This window comes from Schistocerca gregaria, chromosome 3 (genome assembly GCF_023897955.1).
Source record: "Schistocerca gregaria isolate iqSchGreg1 chromosome 3, iqSchGreg1.2, whole genome shotgun sequence".
NCBI lineage: Eukaryota > Metazoa > Arthropoda > Insecta > Orthoptera > Acrididae > Schistocerca > Schistocerca gregaria.
The window spans coordinates 697,826,794-697,848,324 of record NC_064922.1 but is presented as its reverse complement, the minus strand read 5'-3'; the positions used below and the strand labels follow the sequence as shown (position 1 = coordinate 697,848,324).

Below are 21,531 nucleotides of genomic sequence, written 5' to 3'. Positions count from 1 at the left end.
AACGCTTTCGCGATTACTAAATGATCCTGTAACGAAGCGCGCTGCTCTCCGTTGGATCTTCTCTATCTCTTCTATCAACCCTATCTGGTACGGATCCCACACTGCTGAGCAGTATTCAAGCAGTGGGCGAACAAGACTACTGTAACCTACTTCCTTTGTTTTCGGATTGCATTTCCTTAGGATTCTTCCAATGAATCTCAGTCTGGCATCTGCTTTACCGACGATCAACTTTATATGATCATTCCATTTTAAATCACTCCTAATGCCTACTACCAGATGGAATTAACTGCTTCCAGTTGCTGACCTGCTATTTTGTAGCTAAATGATAAGGGATCTATCTTTCTATGTATTCGCAGCACATTACACTTGTCTACATTGAGATTCAATTGCCATTCCCTGCACCATGCGTCAATTCGCTGCAGATCCTCCTGCATTTCAGTACAATTTTCTATTGTTACAACCTCTCGATACACCACAGCAACATCCGCAAAAAGCCTCAGTGAACGTCCGATATCATCCACCAGGTCATTTATGTATATTGTGAATAGCAACGGTCCTATGACACTCCTCTGCGGTACACCTGAAATCACTCTTACTTCCGAAGACTTCTCTCCATTGAGAATGACATGCTGCGTTCTGTTATGTAGGAACTCCTCAATCCAATCACACAATTGGTCTGATAGTCCATATGCTCTTACTTTGTTCATTAAACGACTGTGGGGAACTGTATCGAGCGCCTTGCGGAAGTCGAGAAACACGGCATCTACCTGTGAACCCGTGTCTATGGCCCTCTGAGTCTCGTGGACGAATAGCGCGAGCTGGGTTTCAAACGACCGTCTTTTTCGAAATCCATGCTGATTCCTACGGACTAGATTTCTAGTCTCCAGAAAAGTCATTATACTCGAACATAATACGTGTTCCAAAATTCTACAACTGATCGACGTTAGAGCTATAGGTCTATAGTTGTGCACATCTGTTCGACATCCCTTCTTGAAAACGGGGATGATCTGTGCCCTTTTCCAATCCTTTGGAACGCTACGCTCTTCTAGAGACCTACGGTACACCGCTGCAAGAAGGGGGGCAAGTTCCTTCGCGTACACTGTGTAAAATCGAACTGGTATCCCATGAGGTCCAGCGGCCTTTCCTCTTTTGAGCGATTTTAATTGTTTTTCTATTCCTCTGTCGTCTATTTCGATATCTACCATTTTGTCGTCTGTGCGACAATCTAGAGTAGGACCTACAGTGCAGTCTTCCTCTGCGAAACAGCTTTGGAAGAAGACATTAAGTATTTCGGCCTTTAGTCTGTCATCCTCTGTTTCAGTACCATTTTGGTCACAGAGTGTCTGGACATTTTGTTTTGATCCACCTCCCGCTTTGACATAAGACCAAAATTTCTTAGGATTTTCAGCCAAGTCAATACATAGAACTTTACTTTGGAATTCATTGTACGCCTCTCGCATAGCCCTCCTCACACTACATTTCGCTTCGGGTAATTTTTGTTTGTCTGCAGGGCTTTGGATATGTTTATTTTTGCTGTGAAGTTCCCTTTGCTTCCGCAGCAGTTTTCTAACTCGGTTGTTGTACCATGGTGGCTCTTTTCCATCTCTTACGATCTTGCTTGGCATTGTGAAATGATTTGGGTGAAGGTCACGGTTAAAGCAGGCTCAGACATGGTAATTGGATGTCTCTATAGGCCCCCGGGCTCAGCAGCTGTTGTGGCTCAGCACCTGAAGAATAATTTGGAGAATATTTCGAGTAGATTTCCCCACCATGTTATAGTTCTGGGTGGAGATTTTAATTTGCCGGATATAGACTGGGAGACTCAAACGTTCATAACGGGTGGCAGGGACAAAGAATCCAGTGAAATATTTTTAAGTGCTTTATCTGAAAACTACCTTGAGCAGTTAAACAGAAAACCGACTCGTGGCGATAATATATTAGACCTTCTGGTGACAAACAGACCCGAACTATTTGAATCAGTTAATGCAGAACAGGGAATCAGCGATCATAAAGCGGTTACTGCGTCGATGATTTCAGCCGTAAATAGAAATATTAAAAAAGGTAGGAAGATTTTTCTGTTTAGCAAAAGTGACAAAAAGCAGATTACAGAGTACCTGACGGCTCAACACAAAAGTTTTGTCTCAAGTGCAGATAGTGTTGAGGATCAGTGGACAAAGTTCAAAACCATGGTACAATATGCGTTAGATGAGTATGTGCCAAGCAAGATCGCAAGAGATGGAAAAGAGCCACCGTGGTACAACAACCGAGTTAGAAAACTGCTGTGGAAGCAAAGGGAACTTCACAGCAAACATAAACATAGCCAAAGCCTTGCAGACAAACAAAAATTACGCGAAGCGAAATGTAGTGTGAGGAGGGCTATGCGAGAGGCTTTCAATGAATTCGAAAGTAACGTTCTATGTACTGACTTGGCAGAAAATCCTAAGAAATTTTGGTCCTATGTCAAAGCGGTAGGTGGATCAAAACAAAATGTCCAGACACTCTGTGACCAAAATGGTACTGAAACAGAGGATGACAGACTAAAGGCCGAATTACTAAATGTCTTCTTCCAAAGCTGTTTCACAGAGGAAGACTGCACTGTGCTTCCTTCTCTAGATTGTCGCACAGTTGACAAAATGGTAGATATCGAAGTAGACGACAGAGGGATAGAGAAACAATTAAAATCGCTCAAAAGAGGAAAGGCCGCTGGTCCTGATGGGATAGCAGTTCGATTTTACACAGAGTACGCGAAGGAACTTGCCCCCCTTCTTGCAGCGGTGTACCGTAGGTCTCTAGAAGAGCGAAGCGTTCCAAAGGATTGGAAAAGGGCACAGGTCATCCCCGTTCTCAAGAAGGGACGTCGAACAGATGTGCAGAACTATAGACCTATATCTCTAACGTCGATCAGTTGTAGAATTTTGGAACACGTATTATGTTCGAGTATAATGTCTTTTCTGGAGACTAGAAATCTACTCTGTAGGAATCAGCATGGGTTTCGAAAAAGACGATCGTGTGAAACCCAGCTCGCGCTATTCGTCCACGAGACTCAGAGGGCCTTAGACACGGGTTCACAGGTAGATGCTGTGTTTCTTGACTTCCGCAAGGCGTTTGACACAGTTCCCCATAGTCGTTTAATGAACAAAGTAAGAGCATACGGACTATCAGATCAATTGTGTGATTGGATTGAGGAGTTCCTAGATAACAGAACGCAGCACGTCATTCTCAATGGAGAGAAGTCTTCCGAAGTAAGAGTGATTTCAGGTGTGCCGCAGGGGAGTGTCATAGGACCGTTGCTATTCACAATATACATAAATGACCTGGTGGATGACATCGGAAGTTCACTGAGGCTTTTTGCAGATGATGCTGTGGTGTATCGAGAGGTTGCAACAATGGAAAATTGTACTGAAATGCAGGAGGATCTGCAGCGAATTGACGCATGGTGCACGGAATGGCAATTGAATCTCAATGTAGCGAAGTGTAATGTGATGCGAATACATAGAAAGATAGGTCCCTTATCATTTAGCTACAAAATAGCAGGTCAGCAACTGGAAGCAGTTAATTCCATAAATTATCTGGGAGTACGCATTAGGAGTGATTTAAAATGGAATGATCATATAAAGTTGATCGTCGGTAAAGCAGATGCCAGACTGAGATTCATTGGAAGAATCCTAAGGAAATGCAATCCGACAACAAAGGAAGTAGGTTACAGTACGCTTGTTCGCCCAATGCTTGAATACTGCTCAGCAGTGTGGGATCCGCACCAGGTAGGGTTGATAGAAGAGATAGAGAAGATCCAACGGAGAGCAGCGCGCTTCGTTACAGGATCATTTAGTAATTGCGAAAGCGTTACGGAGATGATAGATAAACTCCAGTGGAAGACTCTGCAGGAGAGACGCTCAGTAGCTCGGTACGGGCTTTTGTTGAAGTTTCGAGAACATACCTTCACCGAAGAGTCAAGCAGTATATTGCTCCCTCCTACGTATATCTCGCGAAGAGACCATGAGGATAAAATCAGAGAGATTAGAGCCCACACAGAAGCATACCGACAATCCTTCTTTCCACGTACAATACGAGACTGGAATAGAAGGGAGAACCGATAGAGGTACTCAGGGTACCCTCCGCCACACACCGTCAGGTGGCTTGCGGAGTACGGATGTAGATGTAGATGTAGATACTCATCTAACGCATATTCTACGACGGTTTTGAACTTTGTCCACTGATTCTCAACACTAGCTGTCCTTGAGACAAAACTTTTGTGTTGAGCCGTCAGGTACTCTGTAATCCGCTTATTGTCACTTTTGCTAAACAGAAAAATCTTCCTACCTGTTTTTAATATTTCTATTTACGGCTGAAATCATCGATACAGTAACCGCTTTATGATCGCTGATTCCCTGTTCTGCATTAACTGTTTCAAATAGTTCGGGTCTGTTTGTCACCAGAAGGTCTAATATATTATCGCCACGAGTCGGTTCTCTGTTTAACTGCTCAAGGTAGTTTTCAGATGAAGCACTTAAATAAATTTAACTGAATTCTTTGTCCTTGTCACCCGTTATGAACGTTTGAGTCTCCCAGTCTATATCCGGCAAATTAAAATCTCCACCCAGAACTATAACATGGTGGGGAAACCTACTCGAAATATTTTCCAAATTATTCTTCAGGTGCTCAGCCACAACAGCTGCTGAGCCCGGGGGCCTATAGAGACATCCAATTACCATGTCTGAGCCAGCTTTAACCGTGATCTTCACCCAGATCATTTCACATTTCGGATCTTCGTCAATTTCCTTCGATGCTATTGCACTTCTTATCGCTATAAACATGGCTCCACCTTCACTGTCCAGCCTGTCTCTGCGGTATACATTCCAATATGAGTTTAGGATTACATTACTGTTTATGTCTGGTTTCAGCCAATTTTCTGTGCCTAGTACTATATGGGCGTTGTGACAGTTTATTAATGAGAGCAGTTCTGGGACCTTTCTATAGACGCTCCTGCAGTTTACTATTAGCACATTAATATTGTTATTCCCTGTTGCGTTTTGCCTACTCCTACCTTGCCGCGTCTCAGGAGGCGTCTTGTCGGGCCTAGGGAGGGGATTCTCTAACCTAAAATTACCCCCATGTGCACTCCACACGTACTCCGCTACCCTTGTAGCCGCTTCCGGCGTGTAGTGCATGCCTGACCTATTCAGGGGGACCCTACATTCTTCACCCGGTAGCAGAGGTCGAGAAATTTGCACCCCAGCTCTCCGCAGAATCGTCTGAGCCTCTCGTTTAAGCCTTCCACTCGGCTCCAAACCAGAGGACCGCGATCGGTTCTAAACGCTTCAGTCCGTAACCGCGTTACTGCTACAGTCACAGGTTCCAATCCGGCCTCCGGTATCGATGTGTGTGATGTCCTTAGGTTAGTTAGGTTTAAGTAGTTCTAAGTTCTATGTGACTGACGACCTCAGATGTTAAGTCCCATAGTGCTTAGAGCCATTTGAACCATTTGAAAGGCCACCTGTTGCCACTCGATGGATGTTCAATTACAGCACTGGCGTGCAAATTCCAGCTCTCGTCGTGGGCAAATAGCAGTCACCATGGATGAATGCATCAGGTGTCTCCTATGGAAGTTCACATGCAGCAACGGTTGCTGAACTGTCGTTGAGCAGGTACTGTTCGTAGTCTCATGGTACATGTAGCTAGTCAGTTGCTCAACCGTTGCAAGTCTGTTCTCCCGTACACATCAGCTATCGTTCACCACTGTCGTCCATAGCCCGTGGTGGACCATAGTTGGCTCGGCGCCGGTTTTGGATAGCCCCATTCTGCCATGCCCGGTTCACTTAAGCCACGGCGCCACATGAACAGTTTACAAATTCAGCCGTTTCGGAAATACCTTCTCCCTTTGCCTGAAAGCCATGCCCTTTTGAAAGTCAAGTAAATCACTCCGTTCTCGCTTTCCCCGACACTCTTCGCGTACCCTCCACTGCTGGTGCTGCCATCTGCCGTCTGTGACTGTTGTACATTCACGTCGAACATAGGCAATGGTGACACTGACGTGACTTGGCGTGTAGTAGTGGGGCAAACGACAATGTTATCTTGACAGTAATGAATAAGATTTCGACAGCTGCACGAGGTGCCATCAAGTACGCTGATAAGCGAATGACTTGAGACTGGAGCAGTCGTCGTCCATATTTATAAAGAACGATACTTTTTTTGTCATCAGTCTTCAGACTCGTTTATACGTTGTTGTTGTGGTCTTCAGTCCTGAGACTGGTTTGATGCAGCTCTCCATGCTACTCTATCCTGTGCAATCTTCTTCATCTCCCAGTGCCCACTGCAACCCACATCCTTCTGAATCTGCTTAGTGTAGTCATCTCTTGGTCTCCCTCTACGATTTTTACCCTCTACGCTGCCCTTGAATACTAAATTGGTAATTCCTTGATGCCTCAGAACATATCCTACCAACCTATCCCTTCTTCTGGTCAAGTTGTGCCACAAACTTCTCTTCTCCCCAATCCTATTCAATACTTCCTCATTAGTTATGGGATCTACCCATCTAATCTTCAGCATTCTTCTGTAGCACCACATTTCGAAAGCTTCTATTTTCTTCTTGTCCAAACTATGTATCGTCCATGTTTCACTTCCATACATGGCTACACTCCATACAAATACTTTCAGAAAAGACTTCCTGACACTTAAATCTATACTCGATGTTAACAAATTTCTCTTCTTCAGAAACGCTTTCCTTGCCATTGACAGTCTGCATTTTATATCCTCTCTACTTCGACCATCATCAGTTATTTTGCTCCCCAAATAGCAAAACTCCTTTACTACTTTAAGTGTCTCATTTCCTAATCTAATTCCCTCAGCATCACCCGACTTAATTCGACTACATTCCATTATCCTCGTTTTGCTTTTGTTGATGTTCATCTTATGTCCCCCTTTTAAGACATTATCGATTCCCTTCAACTCCTCTTCCAAGTCCTTTGCTGTCTCTGACAGTATTACGATGTCAGCGGCGAACTTCAAAGTTTTTACTTCTTCTCCATGGATTTTAATACCTACTCCAAATTTTTCTTTTGTTTCCTTTACTGCTTGCTCAATATACAGATTGAATAACATCGGGAAGAGACTACAACCCTGTCTCCCTTCCCAACCACTGCTTCCCTTTCATGTCCCTCGACTCTTATAACTGCCATCTGGTTTCTGTACAAATTGTAAATAGCCTTTCGCTCCCTGTATTTTACCTCTGCCACCTTCTGAAATTGAAAGAGAGTATTCCAGTCAACATTGTCAAAAGCTTTCTCTAAGTCTACAAACGCTAGAAACGTAGGTATGATTAAGTTGTGCTCTGTGCAAAATTCTACCAGGTGGCTTCCTCTTTCATTTCTTTGCCCCAGTCCATACAACCCCCACGAATTCCTCTCGTGAACCAGACCCTTTCTCTCACAGTAGCACTTGCACCCTATGTCCTGAATTAATCACTCGTTGTGTGTATTCGAATCTCTGTCACTCGCTCTACAGTTCTCTGTTGTACCCTGGTTGTTAACACATGTCCTATCCTCTTATCCCTTCTTCTTGCCAGTGTTTTACATACATTAATTCCTTCACCTATTCTGCGGAGAACCTCCTCGTTCCTGCCTTATCAATTCGGCTGATTTTCACGGTATACGCCTAAAACCCAGGACATACACTTGGTACCGTTTTATCGTGGTGAACTAAGATATCATACCAGTTACAAGTTCGTACCTCTCCCAGGGATAAATTGCTGTATCTAGATACTATATGCTTCATCACTAGTGTACTGACGTCCCATAGATTTTGAAAAAGAAACGCTATTTCACTTAATGCCTACGTAAATCTTCTTTAGTAGGGTATCTACCGAAACTCATTTACAGAGCGTTCCTTGACAATCTATTAGCTTGTCGAATTGCGATTAATTTAAAACTAATATCATCTACAGCGATTTTTGCCAGTGGAGGTGTGACTAACATGGTTCTAACGTATCTCAAAGCATGAAAGCAAAAGCAGATCAATTTGCGGTCAGTTTTAAAGGCCTAGTTTTAAAGACTGGAAATTGTCGCTTACGAAAACGTGACTAAGAACGTCTGTCATTAATTATACAGCAGAGCAATGATTCTTGCAACTACTGCAATAACTTGGCATGTGAGTTGTTCTCAAATAGAGACACAGATATTTTATAAAGAATGTTACATAACTTAAACACATTTACTCCCGAACGACAGTGATCTATACAGACATTACTTCTACCGAACTTCGTTGGCATTTTATAAACAACAGTTAACAACAAGTCAGTATTTTCTACCTAAGCTAAGTCATTCTGCTACGGATAGGCAAATACTTCAAGGCAGGAAAGATCTCCGTGTCGCAAAAATGACAGCAAAACGAAGTTATGTAAAAATAAATGGTAATTTCTTGTCAGATGTAGGACATAGCTGTATAACTCAATGATTACTGTTTTCTTGTTGTAAAACAGCACTTAGAATGGTATCAGCATGTTGGGCATTCGTAACATTATAAAAATATGGTCTCTATATTTAACGTCTTTAACTTCACAAACATATCTCAGATGCTTCTCCGTGAACCCACATGCACAAAAACTAGCAGTGTAGGCAATCAGGAGTTCTGTAGGCACAGGTATCTCTTTCTCTTTTCTGTTAAATAACACATGCATAAAATCATTTTGTTTTGCATGTTAGCAGAGGCAAAAGAAATTTTAAACGCAACAACTGTTAATTAATTTTAATTAACTTCCTGACTTGTTAACAGTATGCAGCCGACAAGTCAACTGCTGAACTGCTAAGCCAGGCAGATCTGGATAAACGTAGCAAGTTGACTGCTATGCTATTTATTGACAGCATTTTCTTAATACAACTTCAATTCTTTACCACTTTCAAAAGCATGTGATATACAGCTTGAAGACCTGAGAATACTGATTCGGTTTCTATTAGTCATTAAACGACTTGCGTGATTAAAGAATAGTTTCACATTGATACTCGAATAAAAATACTTTCGTCAAAACAAAGTAAATTTATCGTTTTTTGTAATCTCTCTTAACCCTTAACAACAAAACAATTAACAATGGTTCTTAATACTGTCAACTGTTCAACTTTTTTGAGTCGGAAAAATAGTCTTACATAATTTAATTAAAGTCTTTATCCTTTTCGTATACAGACTGTGACCAAACCTGTTAAATCTAACACTCCAAATCAAACCATTCAAACTCCAGATAGGAATCTCAATAATGTAGGAAAAGATAGATGCTGTTTACCGTAAAGAAGACACGTTAAGTTGCAGACAGGCACAGCTGAAAGTTATGCAATGTGTAAGTTTCTTTTAATTGTGCCTGTCTGCAACTGAGCCTGTCTTCTTTATGGCACATTATGTAAGTGTCTTTCAACTGTGCTTGTCTGCAGCGGCAAGTAGCAATCTAACGTTTTCTACATTGTTAACATTCGAAATCAGATTAATTTACCAAAAAATTACTTGTGTTGCGAGAACACAACACTACATTGTTTAATATTGTACATACGATAACATTCAGATGTATTCAGTAATCCGTAGAGAAACAGTTACCAAACATCAGTTGATACAATAGTAATCTCCCTATTAGGCTAAAGTAATTAGTTAAGACGTATGGGTATTAAAATGGACAAACTAACAACATGTAAAGACTTTGTATACATTTCAAGAGAACAAGCAGTTTTACGTCGTCCTCTTAGAGAGAGTAACAATACTATAGAAGAACAAGAAACGCATCAAAATGCTTAATTGGTAACTTCGCGCATTCCGAGGAGTAATTTTAATACTTCAAGAATCTCAGATTACTGAACCTTCGTTTTATATACTTTAGCTTAAAAGCAAAAAAAAAAAAAAAATCTCAGGGTCGATTTATAGAGAAGGCTATAGACAACGGTCATTATGTGTTTGCAGCTGTAGCTGTGCCCCAGGAATGGATCATAAACCTTGCGACAGCAGCTAAAAATTCTTCTGACTGCCATCGCTTGCATGCACACCACAGTCATTAACGATGTTGTAATTCCTCACGTATGGTCTCAAAATGAAGTGTTACCCACAAGGATATTCTCCTCCCTATTTGGTCAGCGGACATGTATTTGCACCTGATTTCTGAGATCAGATTCTTCACGTCACCAACGGAATTATTTGCCAGAAACTTTTACTGATCTTGCATGGCCCACTTTTTCACAGTGAAAGGAAGACTAATTCGGCAAGAATGTTTTTGACTGAAAGTAATCTGGTGTTTTGTTTAGTTGTTGCCATGTCTGCAGTCTCCTTGCCCTTTTGACTCATAAGTATTGTTATATCTCTTCTACTGCCTCTTCCGTTGTACTGTAAACGTCCTGTCTCGCAGATATCAGTTGGATGCCCTTCTGGTCCGTTCCACTACTACAACAACCGGGGTGTGTGTCTATCTGGGAGACATTATCCAGCGGATGCGCCTGTTTTCCCTGTATCTCCGGAGAGAGCAACAGTGTCAGCGCAAACTGTGAAACCTATCGTGACAAGTGGGAAATGTTATGGCATGGGACAAATGTGTCGGTATGTAACTATCACCATAATTGCCTTGGCCACCAAGTTTAGCACATTCCTTGTCTCCTCTTGAGAAAGTTATCACGACAAACACCACAAAGTGTGGAACATCGTTAAAATAAGTTCGAGTATCTTGATAAGAGCAGGAGTAAAAATATTGGCCGACAGCAGGTTGTTTCTGTGATTCTATTATTGTCATAGATCAAGGAAAATGTTCAATGTGTATATTTGAGATACTAACGCCTGATCTGGAAACGAGTGAGTCGAAAGTCGGAAAGCCAAATGTGTTGTGAAATAATTCTGCCACGGAAATCGTCGTTTGTACAGTGTATTAAACTGATTTATGTGCGAAGTAGTTAATAACATTGGAGGAAAAGACAAATCTATCATGAAGACTAACATAATGACGGATGGAGAGGCTAATACAGTGAAGACGTCACTGTTTGTACGCTGGCACTGTCAATCCAGACGGAATTGGGGGCAGATATACGGCGTCTTCAAAAAGTCTCTCCGCAGTGCCGTATGATTGTTAGCGGCGCCTGCCGTATGCCGCAGTGAATATACCGAAATGAAACTCCGTGGAATACAAGTTATTAATTTATTCATTTTTACTTACAATTTTCACATTTAATGTTGAAAGTGTCCCCCCTGTTGTTGAATACACAATTCAATTAGTCTAATCACGTTTCCAAACACAAGCTGTAACATTCCTTCTGTAACAGAAGCAGTGAAAGTAGATATTGCAGTTTTCAATTCATCGATGGATATTGGAGGGTTTTTATAGACAGTTGCTCTCGCTCCACCCCAGAAGAAAAAAATTCAGGTGGTGTTGGATCAGGCGATCGTGGAGGCCAAAGTCCCTGTGAAATTATGCGACCACCAAAAACATCAGCAAGCAGTGACATTGAAACGCGAAATGTATGCGCGGGTGCACCATCTTGTTGAAAATAACCGTTCAGTATTTCACTTAACACAAGTTCTCCTGCGAATGGGTACAGAATATCACTGCAGTGTCGTTGTGCGTTTATTGTTTCGTTGAAAAATATGGGATCCACAATTGCAATCTAAACTACTATTTTCACAGAATGAAGTGGTTCCTCATGAATACACAACGGATTTGCAGTACTCCACATACGAGAATTTTGGGAGTTCTTGTAACCGGATAAATGAAACCACTCGTCCTCAGTGAAAAACGTTCCCTTCCGTTTTGTTGAACGAAATTTTTGAACCATTGACAATAATGCAGTCTCTTGCCATGATCAGTATTTTTCAGTTCTTGCACGACTGTCACTTTGCATGGGTAAAGTTCTAATTTCTTCCTTACAGTTGTGTGGGCCATTCCCTCACTAACATCGATTTCCTGGGCGAGTTTCCTTACTGACTTGTTCGGCCTCATGGACATTTTATCGGAAATGTCCAGTATTTTATCCTCAGACAAAACTTCCCTATGCACCCACCTGTCACTGAATCCGTACTTCGAAATTTGTTCACAAAATCTCGCACATTATCGCGATGTGGGAGTGTCGTCTCCGGGAAAACTGAATTAAATGTTTGACAAACTGAAACTGTGTATTTACGGCCAGTTTTGAACACTTGTTCGACTAAAAAAACACGTTATTCACAGTGACAAAAACAAAACAAACTAACAAAGGAACTTAACTTAAACGTTCACGTCAACATGTAACGACACACACCAATGATACTACTGACGCTGGCTTAGATAAACGAAACAGTGGAATGTTGGGAGAGTCCACTTGAAGGGAAGTAACCCAGGCAGGCAAACAATCATACGGCACGTGCGGCTGACAATCATACGGCACTTCGGAGAGACTTTTTGAACACCCGGTAGTTTTCAATCGAAAAGTGCAATCGATCAGCTCATAGTGAAATTCCACTGTATGCGATTATGGCTTTCAGTACATGGAGAAGCAAATACACAGCCTGACGAAAAAACTGTAGCTCCCAGAGAAGGAGGAGGAAACGGAAGGAAAATTCACAGCCTGAGGGGATAAGTGATGTTACTTCTGTGATCACAAAATCGAGTCAAATTCATGAATTTGGCGGAATCAGCCTACTTGTGGGTGTGACGTTCCACTGCGTCTGGCCTGGATGCACACACTTAATCGGTAAATAGGGTGTCGTAAAGCCGTTATATCCTCTTCTGAGGCATTCTTGCCCACTAATGTTGTAACCTGTTCTTGATATCCCGGATACTGGCACTGGGACGGAGTTCACGCCCGAGCTGGTCGCGCACATGTTCTGTAGGAGTCAGATCTGGGGTTCTTGTTGCCCACGCGAGTACCTCAGCATGATGCACACTGTTCAAACATCAAAGTCCTCTTGGAAAATGGCATCACGACACTGTGGCATAAGAGGAAACAAATGGACAAGCAGGATGTCCGCGACGTACCGTTGTGCCATCAGAGTTCCCTCATTAACGCCTGCCGGAGTGGCCGTACGGTTCAAGGCGCTACAGTCTGGAACCGCGTGCCCGCTACGGTCACAGGTTCGAATCCTGCCTCGGGCATGGATGTGTGTGATGTTCTTAGGTTAGTTAGGTTTAAGTAGTTCTAGGGGACTGATGACCTCAGATGTTAAGTCCCATAGTGCTCAGAGCCATTTTTGAAACAGGTTCCTGCTTGTCCCCAACCAATGATGCAGGATGATAAAAGAATTCTGCAGCGAGTTATGAGATGGCAGGCGCAGACATGAAGCGGTTACGGTGTGCTTGTTGCACAATAGGGCAGTCCTCCATAATGGGTACTCCTGCCCTCAAGTTCCCATGCCATCCAATATCGGGCCACTGTGACATGCGAAAGCCCCACGAACCTGCATATAGTGCGGTTTGATCAGCCAGCCAAATGATGACTCATAATGACGTCCCAAACTCTGTCAGATGCTGACAAAGCTGTCTCATACGAGTAAGTGGTATGGCCGTTCTACATGTCACATAGAGCTGCAAGTCTAATTATTTATAAGGGACGATCAAGAAGTTTCCATTCGAAGGACGTACAATCCAGCATCGGGATGCCAATCAGGCGAAATCGCCGTGAGCACTGAGGCACTCATTCCGCGGGGCACCAAATTGAAGAAGATACCCCTCTGGTAAAACACCGTGTCCTGATGCTTGAAGAAATTACTAACTGCCTGCTGCCACATCCTCATCAGCCAGGATTCGTCGACCTGTCAAGGCCTTTTTTAAAGAATGGAAGGCGTAACAATCGCCTGAGGAGAGATCAGGATTATAGGGCGTGTACTCGAGTGTCTCCCACTCGAGTTGACGTAACTTCGGCGTTACGATATTTTCGGTTATGAAGACGTGCGTTATTACGAAGCAGCAGAACCATATGGCTCACCATTCCACAACGGTGATGTTGCCCATACACACTCTTCATTCTCCAATGGACTTCTACCGGTGTTTGTCCGTCGGCAGCCAGGAAAAGAATGAACAGCGCGTTGGTCCTGTTTTAACGCATTTGATAATAACGCTATCATAGTTCACGTTTCCGCATTTACCGCACTCACGTCGGAAAGACAGGAATGCCACACTGATCCCTTGTCTGCAATTAGGTGCTTATATACCCGCATCGGAGTCACGGTACAGCAGCGCTCTCGGACGAAAACTTCTTGATCGCCCCTTATACATACCTGCGTATCGTGTGTACTTGTACGAATGAAATTACGCTTACATCTGCCCTGCCTTTTATGGCCTTCACTTTTTTTTAAGATAGCGTATATGTGCAGAGAAGGTACCAGTTACGCACATAGCAGGCATCCTTAGCGTACCATGTTTTCGAGAGTGGTTCAGCGGTGAATAGAAAAAGAGAATATGATCCTAAAACATAACGATGTTGCACTAGTTAATTTCTTTTTGTGTGACCCTCAGAAAAGTCGTGTGTACAATACACCAGTCGAGACAATGGTATCTACTGACATGTATTTTCGCTTCCAGTGACGTTGTCCGAAGATGGCAGATATCAAACGTGATGCATGATTAGGGACGCCAAAAGGAAAATCTGCTTGGATATGTACTGACAGATAAATAGATTTTTTCGTTGTTATCACACAAAGGGTAAATATTATAGTTTCTCGATTTGATTTATTGCTTTAATATACGCTATGTGTATGTTACACTGATACATTTGATTTCTCAGTCGCCCTGAAAGTTTATATCATCATTATGGAACGCTCTATAGAAACGTGCTCATCTTTTTAGTACATTGTCAGTTGCCGAAAACGTGATTGAAATATTGTTGTGTGTGTCGTAATTCATCTATTTGTGTCTTTCAGTGGCTTTTCAAGCAGAATTAAGAATTCATTCTATTACTGTCGCGCGTTTATCTCACTGATGCAAGAGTTATCATACGCTACACGTTATGATAAGTTTAATTGTAGAAGTTTAAATTTATTTTACTTATTGATGACAGAAGTGAATCTCATGTATATTGAGACACAAGGTCTCATGTTCAATAAAAAGTATTAGTAAACTGAACATGTGTTTCTTCGCTTGGACTAAAGTAAAGTATTGATAGTGCTGTTTCTGTGCCCCATGTTCATGTATTTACCATATAATATCATACCATATTTTGTATACAATATCATATAATATATAATTATCACTAGATACTGTTATTGAAAGGGTTATATGCACTGAAAAGGTATTTTTGGCAAAAAAACGTGGATGTCACTCAGTAGTGTGGTTTATTCCTAATATCTAGTGTGAATTAAAGCAAAAAACGTGCCAGGAAACGGGTAGTACGACCAGGTACACTTTAATGCCCTGCTTGGCTCAGTGGTGTTGTGGTCGCTGGACAACATCCCTTGGACGTTTCTGTGTTGGAAAAGTGTAGACTGACATCCACCCAGCCAGATTAAATAAATGAACAGCGAAACGTACATACAAGGCCTCAAAATAGCGTCAAATTGAAAGACTTGTATATAGCAAGGAGCCTTATGATATTCATTCATTTAGTTAAAGTTTAATTATACATGCAATACATCAAATATGTTCTCTTTGTGACGTTGTGTCTTAAGTTAATCTGTTTTTGATAACTTACTAATGTTTACGACTCGTTATTTTATACGTCTGGGAAGTATTTCTAGAACGCACGTTTCTTGATATGAATACAGCAGCATCTGTTTCTGCAATAGGAAGGGTTACATTAGACATAATGTGGGAAGTACGAGCTTTAATATCATATCGGTGAAAAGCGTCACGTAACATAATGTTCTAATTAGCTATTTATTAAGTTATTTTTTGATTACAATAAGACTTAGGGTGAAGGTATAGAGAACTAACGCACGTCAACAGTTTCGTACTATACAACAAAAAATTAAACTTTGAATGAATACTCTCATACCCTCTGTTAATTTATTTAAATTAAGAAACGCTATAAGATTCTCTGACACTTCCGGTAAAGCAATCAGGTTATAAGAAAGGCAATAGGTGAGTATCATTCCTTGACGAACCAGTTACAAAATAAAGGAAGTCGAATATTTAATTGTTTCACTTACTCTTACAGTCCAAAGAATACATGGCATGTGTATTCAGTTGCTATGTTGAAGTTCTGATTACGGTCCATTTCAATTCCAGGAGTGGTTCATCGCTCCTCCAATACCATTCCGAGCAACTATAGAAAGCGAGGGGGAAGATTCGTTCCTGCCTAAACATCCGGCAGACTTGGAGCCTCACACAAGCGTACCCTGGCTAACTGGAGTCACTATAGACGAAGGATACTTCATTTCAGGACGTAAGGCCTCTTTAATATATCATATTAATGTAGCAATGGGTCCGATGATCTGCAAAATGGTGACATGCGTCCATCATATGTAAACAGTTGTGTTATTGCGTATCATGTTTACAAGATGCAACAAGCAACTGTGAGCAACATGTATATGCACATAGTCTGTTGGACAAGGCGCTTTATGTTTTTTAATATTTGGAGATGACAAACCTTTTACAATGTGCTATTTCTATCATCTTGACATCTTGTGCGTGAGGTCAGCGTAAAATGAAGATGTTTTACTACAAAATATTTTAAGACCTGAAGAAGACAGCATAGTCTGTTGAAACCGGTTGTCTTCAATAAAAAATATATTTTATGCGGCCTTGGTTGTTAAACGGTTTTTGTAATAATAAACTCATCATTGTGTTAGATCGTCCGTCTGTTACGTAAATCTAGCTTGTATATAAATATTAAAAATAACTTTCGCTTGGTTTCATAGTGTTGTGTCACATTTTAAAGAGATTCCACTGCCACATTACTTCATAGCACATTTTATTGCCTTTTATTTATTTTATAGAACAGACTGTACGTCTAATTCTTGGACTTTTAGATGCTATATTCGAAAACGTGTATGCACTAATGCCATCTATCAATGTTGGGTTTATTTACCGTAGTGTATGTCAGTAAACAGTAGCACTAGTCCATGGAACTCTTGTAGACTGGAATTGCATATGAGATACGATGTATCGATGTCTCTTAAAATGATATGTCTTATTTATATTTATATACGTAACTATTTGTGCTGCGTAGTATTACTTCTCAGTTGTGTGTTTTTATTAGATTCTGAAATTGGTTAAAGCCGAAACGCATAAAATTTTACATTTTGTACATTATAAAAACAATCAAGACAGAGTATTGTAGTTACGATAACGGACTTTTTTAACGACTTTATGTCATTCATGGATAAAACGCAATTTGGTCATTTATTATGTTTTCCACTGTTTCTCAGTTGTTTCTATATATTTGAAGATGTGGTTCGTCTACTGCAAGTAAATGGAAAGCTGCTTGTAATGTGCCATGCGAGTAGCGTTATATTGTGCCGTGCGCGTACCTCTTCTTTCTATTTGTGAACCATTTACAATGGCAATTTGTGATCTTATTAGTGCAAAGATGGAGACGTAACTAGTCAGTCTGCGTAGCCAGAACGTCCCATTTTAGGCGTTCCTCGAGCACAGTTCGCCTTAACAGCTCACTTTTATTGTTAACTGTTTCGGTGAAGAGTGAACGATGAATGGTAACCAGACCAACTATCGTAAGTACAACTCGAAGATGACACTTTTAGGGGGGGGGGGGGGACCTCCCTCTCCCTTCTCTCCTCACAGCCTTACTTGCGACCTCCAAAGGTGCCTTCATTGGCAAGCTTCACTGCTTCAGTTAAATGGAAACTAAATGTCATGTTCCGACGAAGGGTGATGCATAATATTCTCACCTTTACAACAATAAAAAACGAAATCAAGAAATAAATGGCGTGAAATCTACAATTACGACGGTTCCTTGAGGTGAAATGAGCCTTTGTGATTTGTAGCAAAATAGAAAGTGTATTAGTTTATGAGTCAAATTTTATAAACGATTATCTTGAAGCACCGTTCTTCTTAAAACCAATAAAGAACGAAGGAAAAAACACAATAAACAAAGGAAGGACGAATTGACAGTCCGTTATAAGAGTTTAATGCCTGCAGCCTTACTTGGTTGGCAGAAACAAAATAAAATATTCACTGGATACTGTACAAAACTAACAAATATATCGAAAACATGTGACGGAGGTATTTAAAGGAAATTAGCTTAACATGGCAGCAGACATCTTTGCTGACGCTAGAAGTAAATATTCATCTCCAGAGGTTATATCCTGTGTTAAAATACAATATACCGTAATTAAAGGAAATACAAATTTCTTCCAGCTGTTCAATAGGTCCAGTCTTAGGCAATGTCATTCGACAGACAAGCCGCCTGTCCCCAATACACGAGGAGGCACGTATTAGAATGGGCACCACACCAAGAAAGTCCAAAACACTCTTGAGATAAGGTTGCCTACGTGTGTTTTTCTGTTTGTGCTTTCTAATAAAATGTTACAGTACAAAAAACTCACCGTATGCAGCATAGAAGGTAAATAAGGATTTAGGACAGCATAGTAAAGCATGAAATCAAGTTAAATGAAGAGAAAAGAGAACACAAAAGAAAAGGTAGAAGAAATAAATTATAGTTCCATATCACCCTACTTTTTTCCATTATATCTTCAGGATATTCGCAAAGATGGCGCTATATTTCTTCCATGTTTATTCCTTACCATGTTAATTCCACAAATATTCCAGGAAATCCAGGTCATCAGACAATTTCAGGGGGAATATTGCTTCAATTGTGTTTCCCATAATCCAGGTCGTATCATTTTTCTTTGTTTTGGAATAGGATTTCCTCTGTACTATGAAGGAGTCTGACACGGAGATGTGATACATAGTCAATTTGTTTATCAATCGCAGCATGTCTCTTGCAGTGTCTCAGGTGATACGAAATTTGTGGCACACAAAGCGATTCTCGATCATGTCCTCTTCCGCACACATGTCGCAGTCACTTTATGGGAGTGGGTGAATTGACTAGAGCTTGGAGTTTGTTGGAATAGTGAGACTGACGACCTTGTACCACGTTGCGCGCACTCCCAGACAGAACCTTGGAGGCTAGGTTTTGCCGCACAGTGTTCCACTTGTGTTGAGGCAGTCAATTTCCCATTTATTCTGGATGGGAATCCACGAAGTGCGGTGGCGATGTCACCGACTCTTGTTGCTTCTCAGATCACTATGTAGAAGTCAACTGGTGTCGAGGTAAAAGCGACGAACGAAGTTCGGCGCATAGGGGATGCCGCTGATTTGGACTGGAGCATCCAGTGAATGTGGTCATAATTAATGAAATAATGTTGCAATCACGGCTTTGGTGCATTTGATGGAAAGAGTCTCATATTTGGCGTTAAAGTCTATTAACCCAGTCCACCATCTTCAAGACTCAGTGTGCAGTTTGGCATAGATACCTTGAAGACGGTTCCCCTCCAAAACACCCAGTATATGGCTGTTTAATCGCACATGCTAGTTGTTTGGCCACTAGCAGAACTTGAGCCAGATAGCAGGCCTTCTTTAGGATGTAGGTGTTAACGATCTCCATCCTTTCGTGAAGTTACAAGGATCGGATCGAATGCCTTCTGGCTAATGCTGTGATTTTACACAGAGTGCCAGTTGAGTGCCGCCATTCCCTGTGGGTTATCCAATGTGACGAGTCCGAGGATTCTGTGCTACGTCCGGACACCAAACCAGTTCCGCTAGATATACGACCTGCGACGTGTGAGGGGAAGTAATACTTCTTTGTAGGATTGACAATCTCCGCTGTTGCAGCGATCCCTCGGCATTCGTGGGATATCTGTCGGAGGAGTGGATCTGATGCTATGGCGTGCAAAGCCATCGACAATGGGCATTCCTGCGTGACCGCGAGTTGGGCACTCGGGCAGCCATTGATGATAACCCTCGAAGTGGCGTTCCCTAGCAAGTCGCGAATGACAGTCGTAAATTTGGTTCCAAATCCCATTCTTTTTTGATTCCATATTTTTAAATTTCGAGAAGGCCTTCGACACCGTTCCTCACAAGCGTCTTCTAACCAAACTGCGTGACTACGGAGTACCGCCTCAGTTGTGCGATTGGATTCGTGATTTCCTGTCAGAAAGGTCACAGTTCGTAATAATAGATGGAAAGTCATCGAGTAAAACAGAAGTAATATCCGGCGTTCCCCATGGAAGTGTTATAGGCCCTCTATTGTTCCTGATCTACATTAGCGACATAGGTAACGATCTGAGTAGCCGTCTTAGATTGTTTGCAGATGATGCTGTCATTTACCGTCTTGTAAAGTCATCAGATTATCAAAACGACTTGCAAAATGATTTTTATAAGATATCTGTATGGTGCGAAAAGTGGTAATTGACCCTGAATAAAGAAAAGTGTGAAGTTATTCACATGAGTACTAAAAGAAATCAGCTAAATTTCGATTACGCGATAAGTCACACAAATCTGAAGGCTGTAAATTCAGCTAAATACTTAGGGATTACAATTACAAATAACCTAAATTGGAACGATCACATAGATAATATTGTAGGTAGGGCAAACCAAAGACTGCGATTCATCGGTAGAACACTTAGAAGGTGCAACAGGTCTACTAAAGAGACTGCTTACATCACGCTTGTCCGCCCTATTCTGGAGTATTGCTGAGCGGTGTGGGATCCGCATCTTGTGGGACTGATGTATGACATCGCAAAAGTACAAAGAAGGGCAGCTCGTTTTGTAGTATCGCAAAATAGGGGAGATAGTGTCACAGACATGATACGTGAATTGGAATGGCAATCATTAAAACAAATACGTTTTTCGTTGCGACGGGATCTTCTCATGAAATTTCAATCACCAGTTTTCTCCTCCGATTGCAAAAACATTCTGTTGGCACCCACCTACATAGGGAGAAATGATCATCGCGATAAAATAAGAGAAATCAGAGCTCGCACAGAAAAATTTAAGTGCTCGTTTTTCCCGCGTGCCGTTCGAGAGTGGAACGGTAGAGAGACAGCTTGAAGGTGGTTCATTGAACCCTCTGCCAGGCACTTTATTGTGAATAGTAGAGTAATCACGTAGATGTAGATGTAGATTCTGGTTATTACCTTCTTCAGATAAGCGTGATTAATTCTGTCAAACGAATTTTGAAAGTCTATAGGTAAAATCACTGCGTTTCTCATCCTTCCACTTTTGAGTTATGCAATACAGTCTCTGTACGCCAGAGCAGCGTCGAATATATTTCTGTTCCCTGCTGCACGTGTTTGGCGTTGGCTGATAACCTTTGACATTACCTGCTTCAATCTACTGGCAACACACCTCGCACATAATTTTGTAGTCGCTGTTGAGCAAAGTGACTGGTCGTAGACTGCCGATCTTAGGTGTCTCGTTTGACTTTGGAATGAGCATGGTACAGCCTTCCGCAAATGCTGGTGGTATTTCGATCCGGTTCTGGATCTCAATGGCAACGCGGATAAGTGTGTCACTTAGGCTGTTAAAATATTTATCATAAGTCCTGGAGATTTCCCCTGGGTCTCCCTTTGGTGGCATCCTTCACCGATTTGTAATCGGTCAGCCATCGTTTTGCGAAACACTTGTCAAGGCTTCGGAACCTATGTCGATGTGGC

The 21,531-nt window shown here is 41.6% G+C and overlaps 1 protein-coding gene across 3 annotated transcripts in view; it reads left to right on the top strand.

Moving 5' to 3' along the window:
* Positions 1-21,531, top strand: part of LOC126354705 (juvenile hormone esterase-like) — a 294,899-nt gene that overhangs the window by 56,016 nt on the left and 217,352 nt on the right. For 2 of the 3 annotated variants that reach the window (XM_050004526.1, XM_050004525.1), the window contains exon 6: positions 16,142-16,298. The exons of the other annotated variant lie outside the window; for it this stretch is intronic. In XM_050004526.1, coding sequence (XP_049860483.1) covers positions 16,142-16,298 — 157 coding nt within the window. The remainder of the gene's footprint in view (positions 1-16,141; positions 16,299-21,531) is intronic. 3 annotated transcript variants of the gene reach the window in all.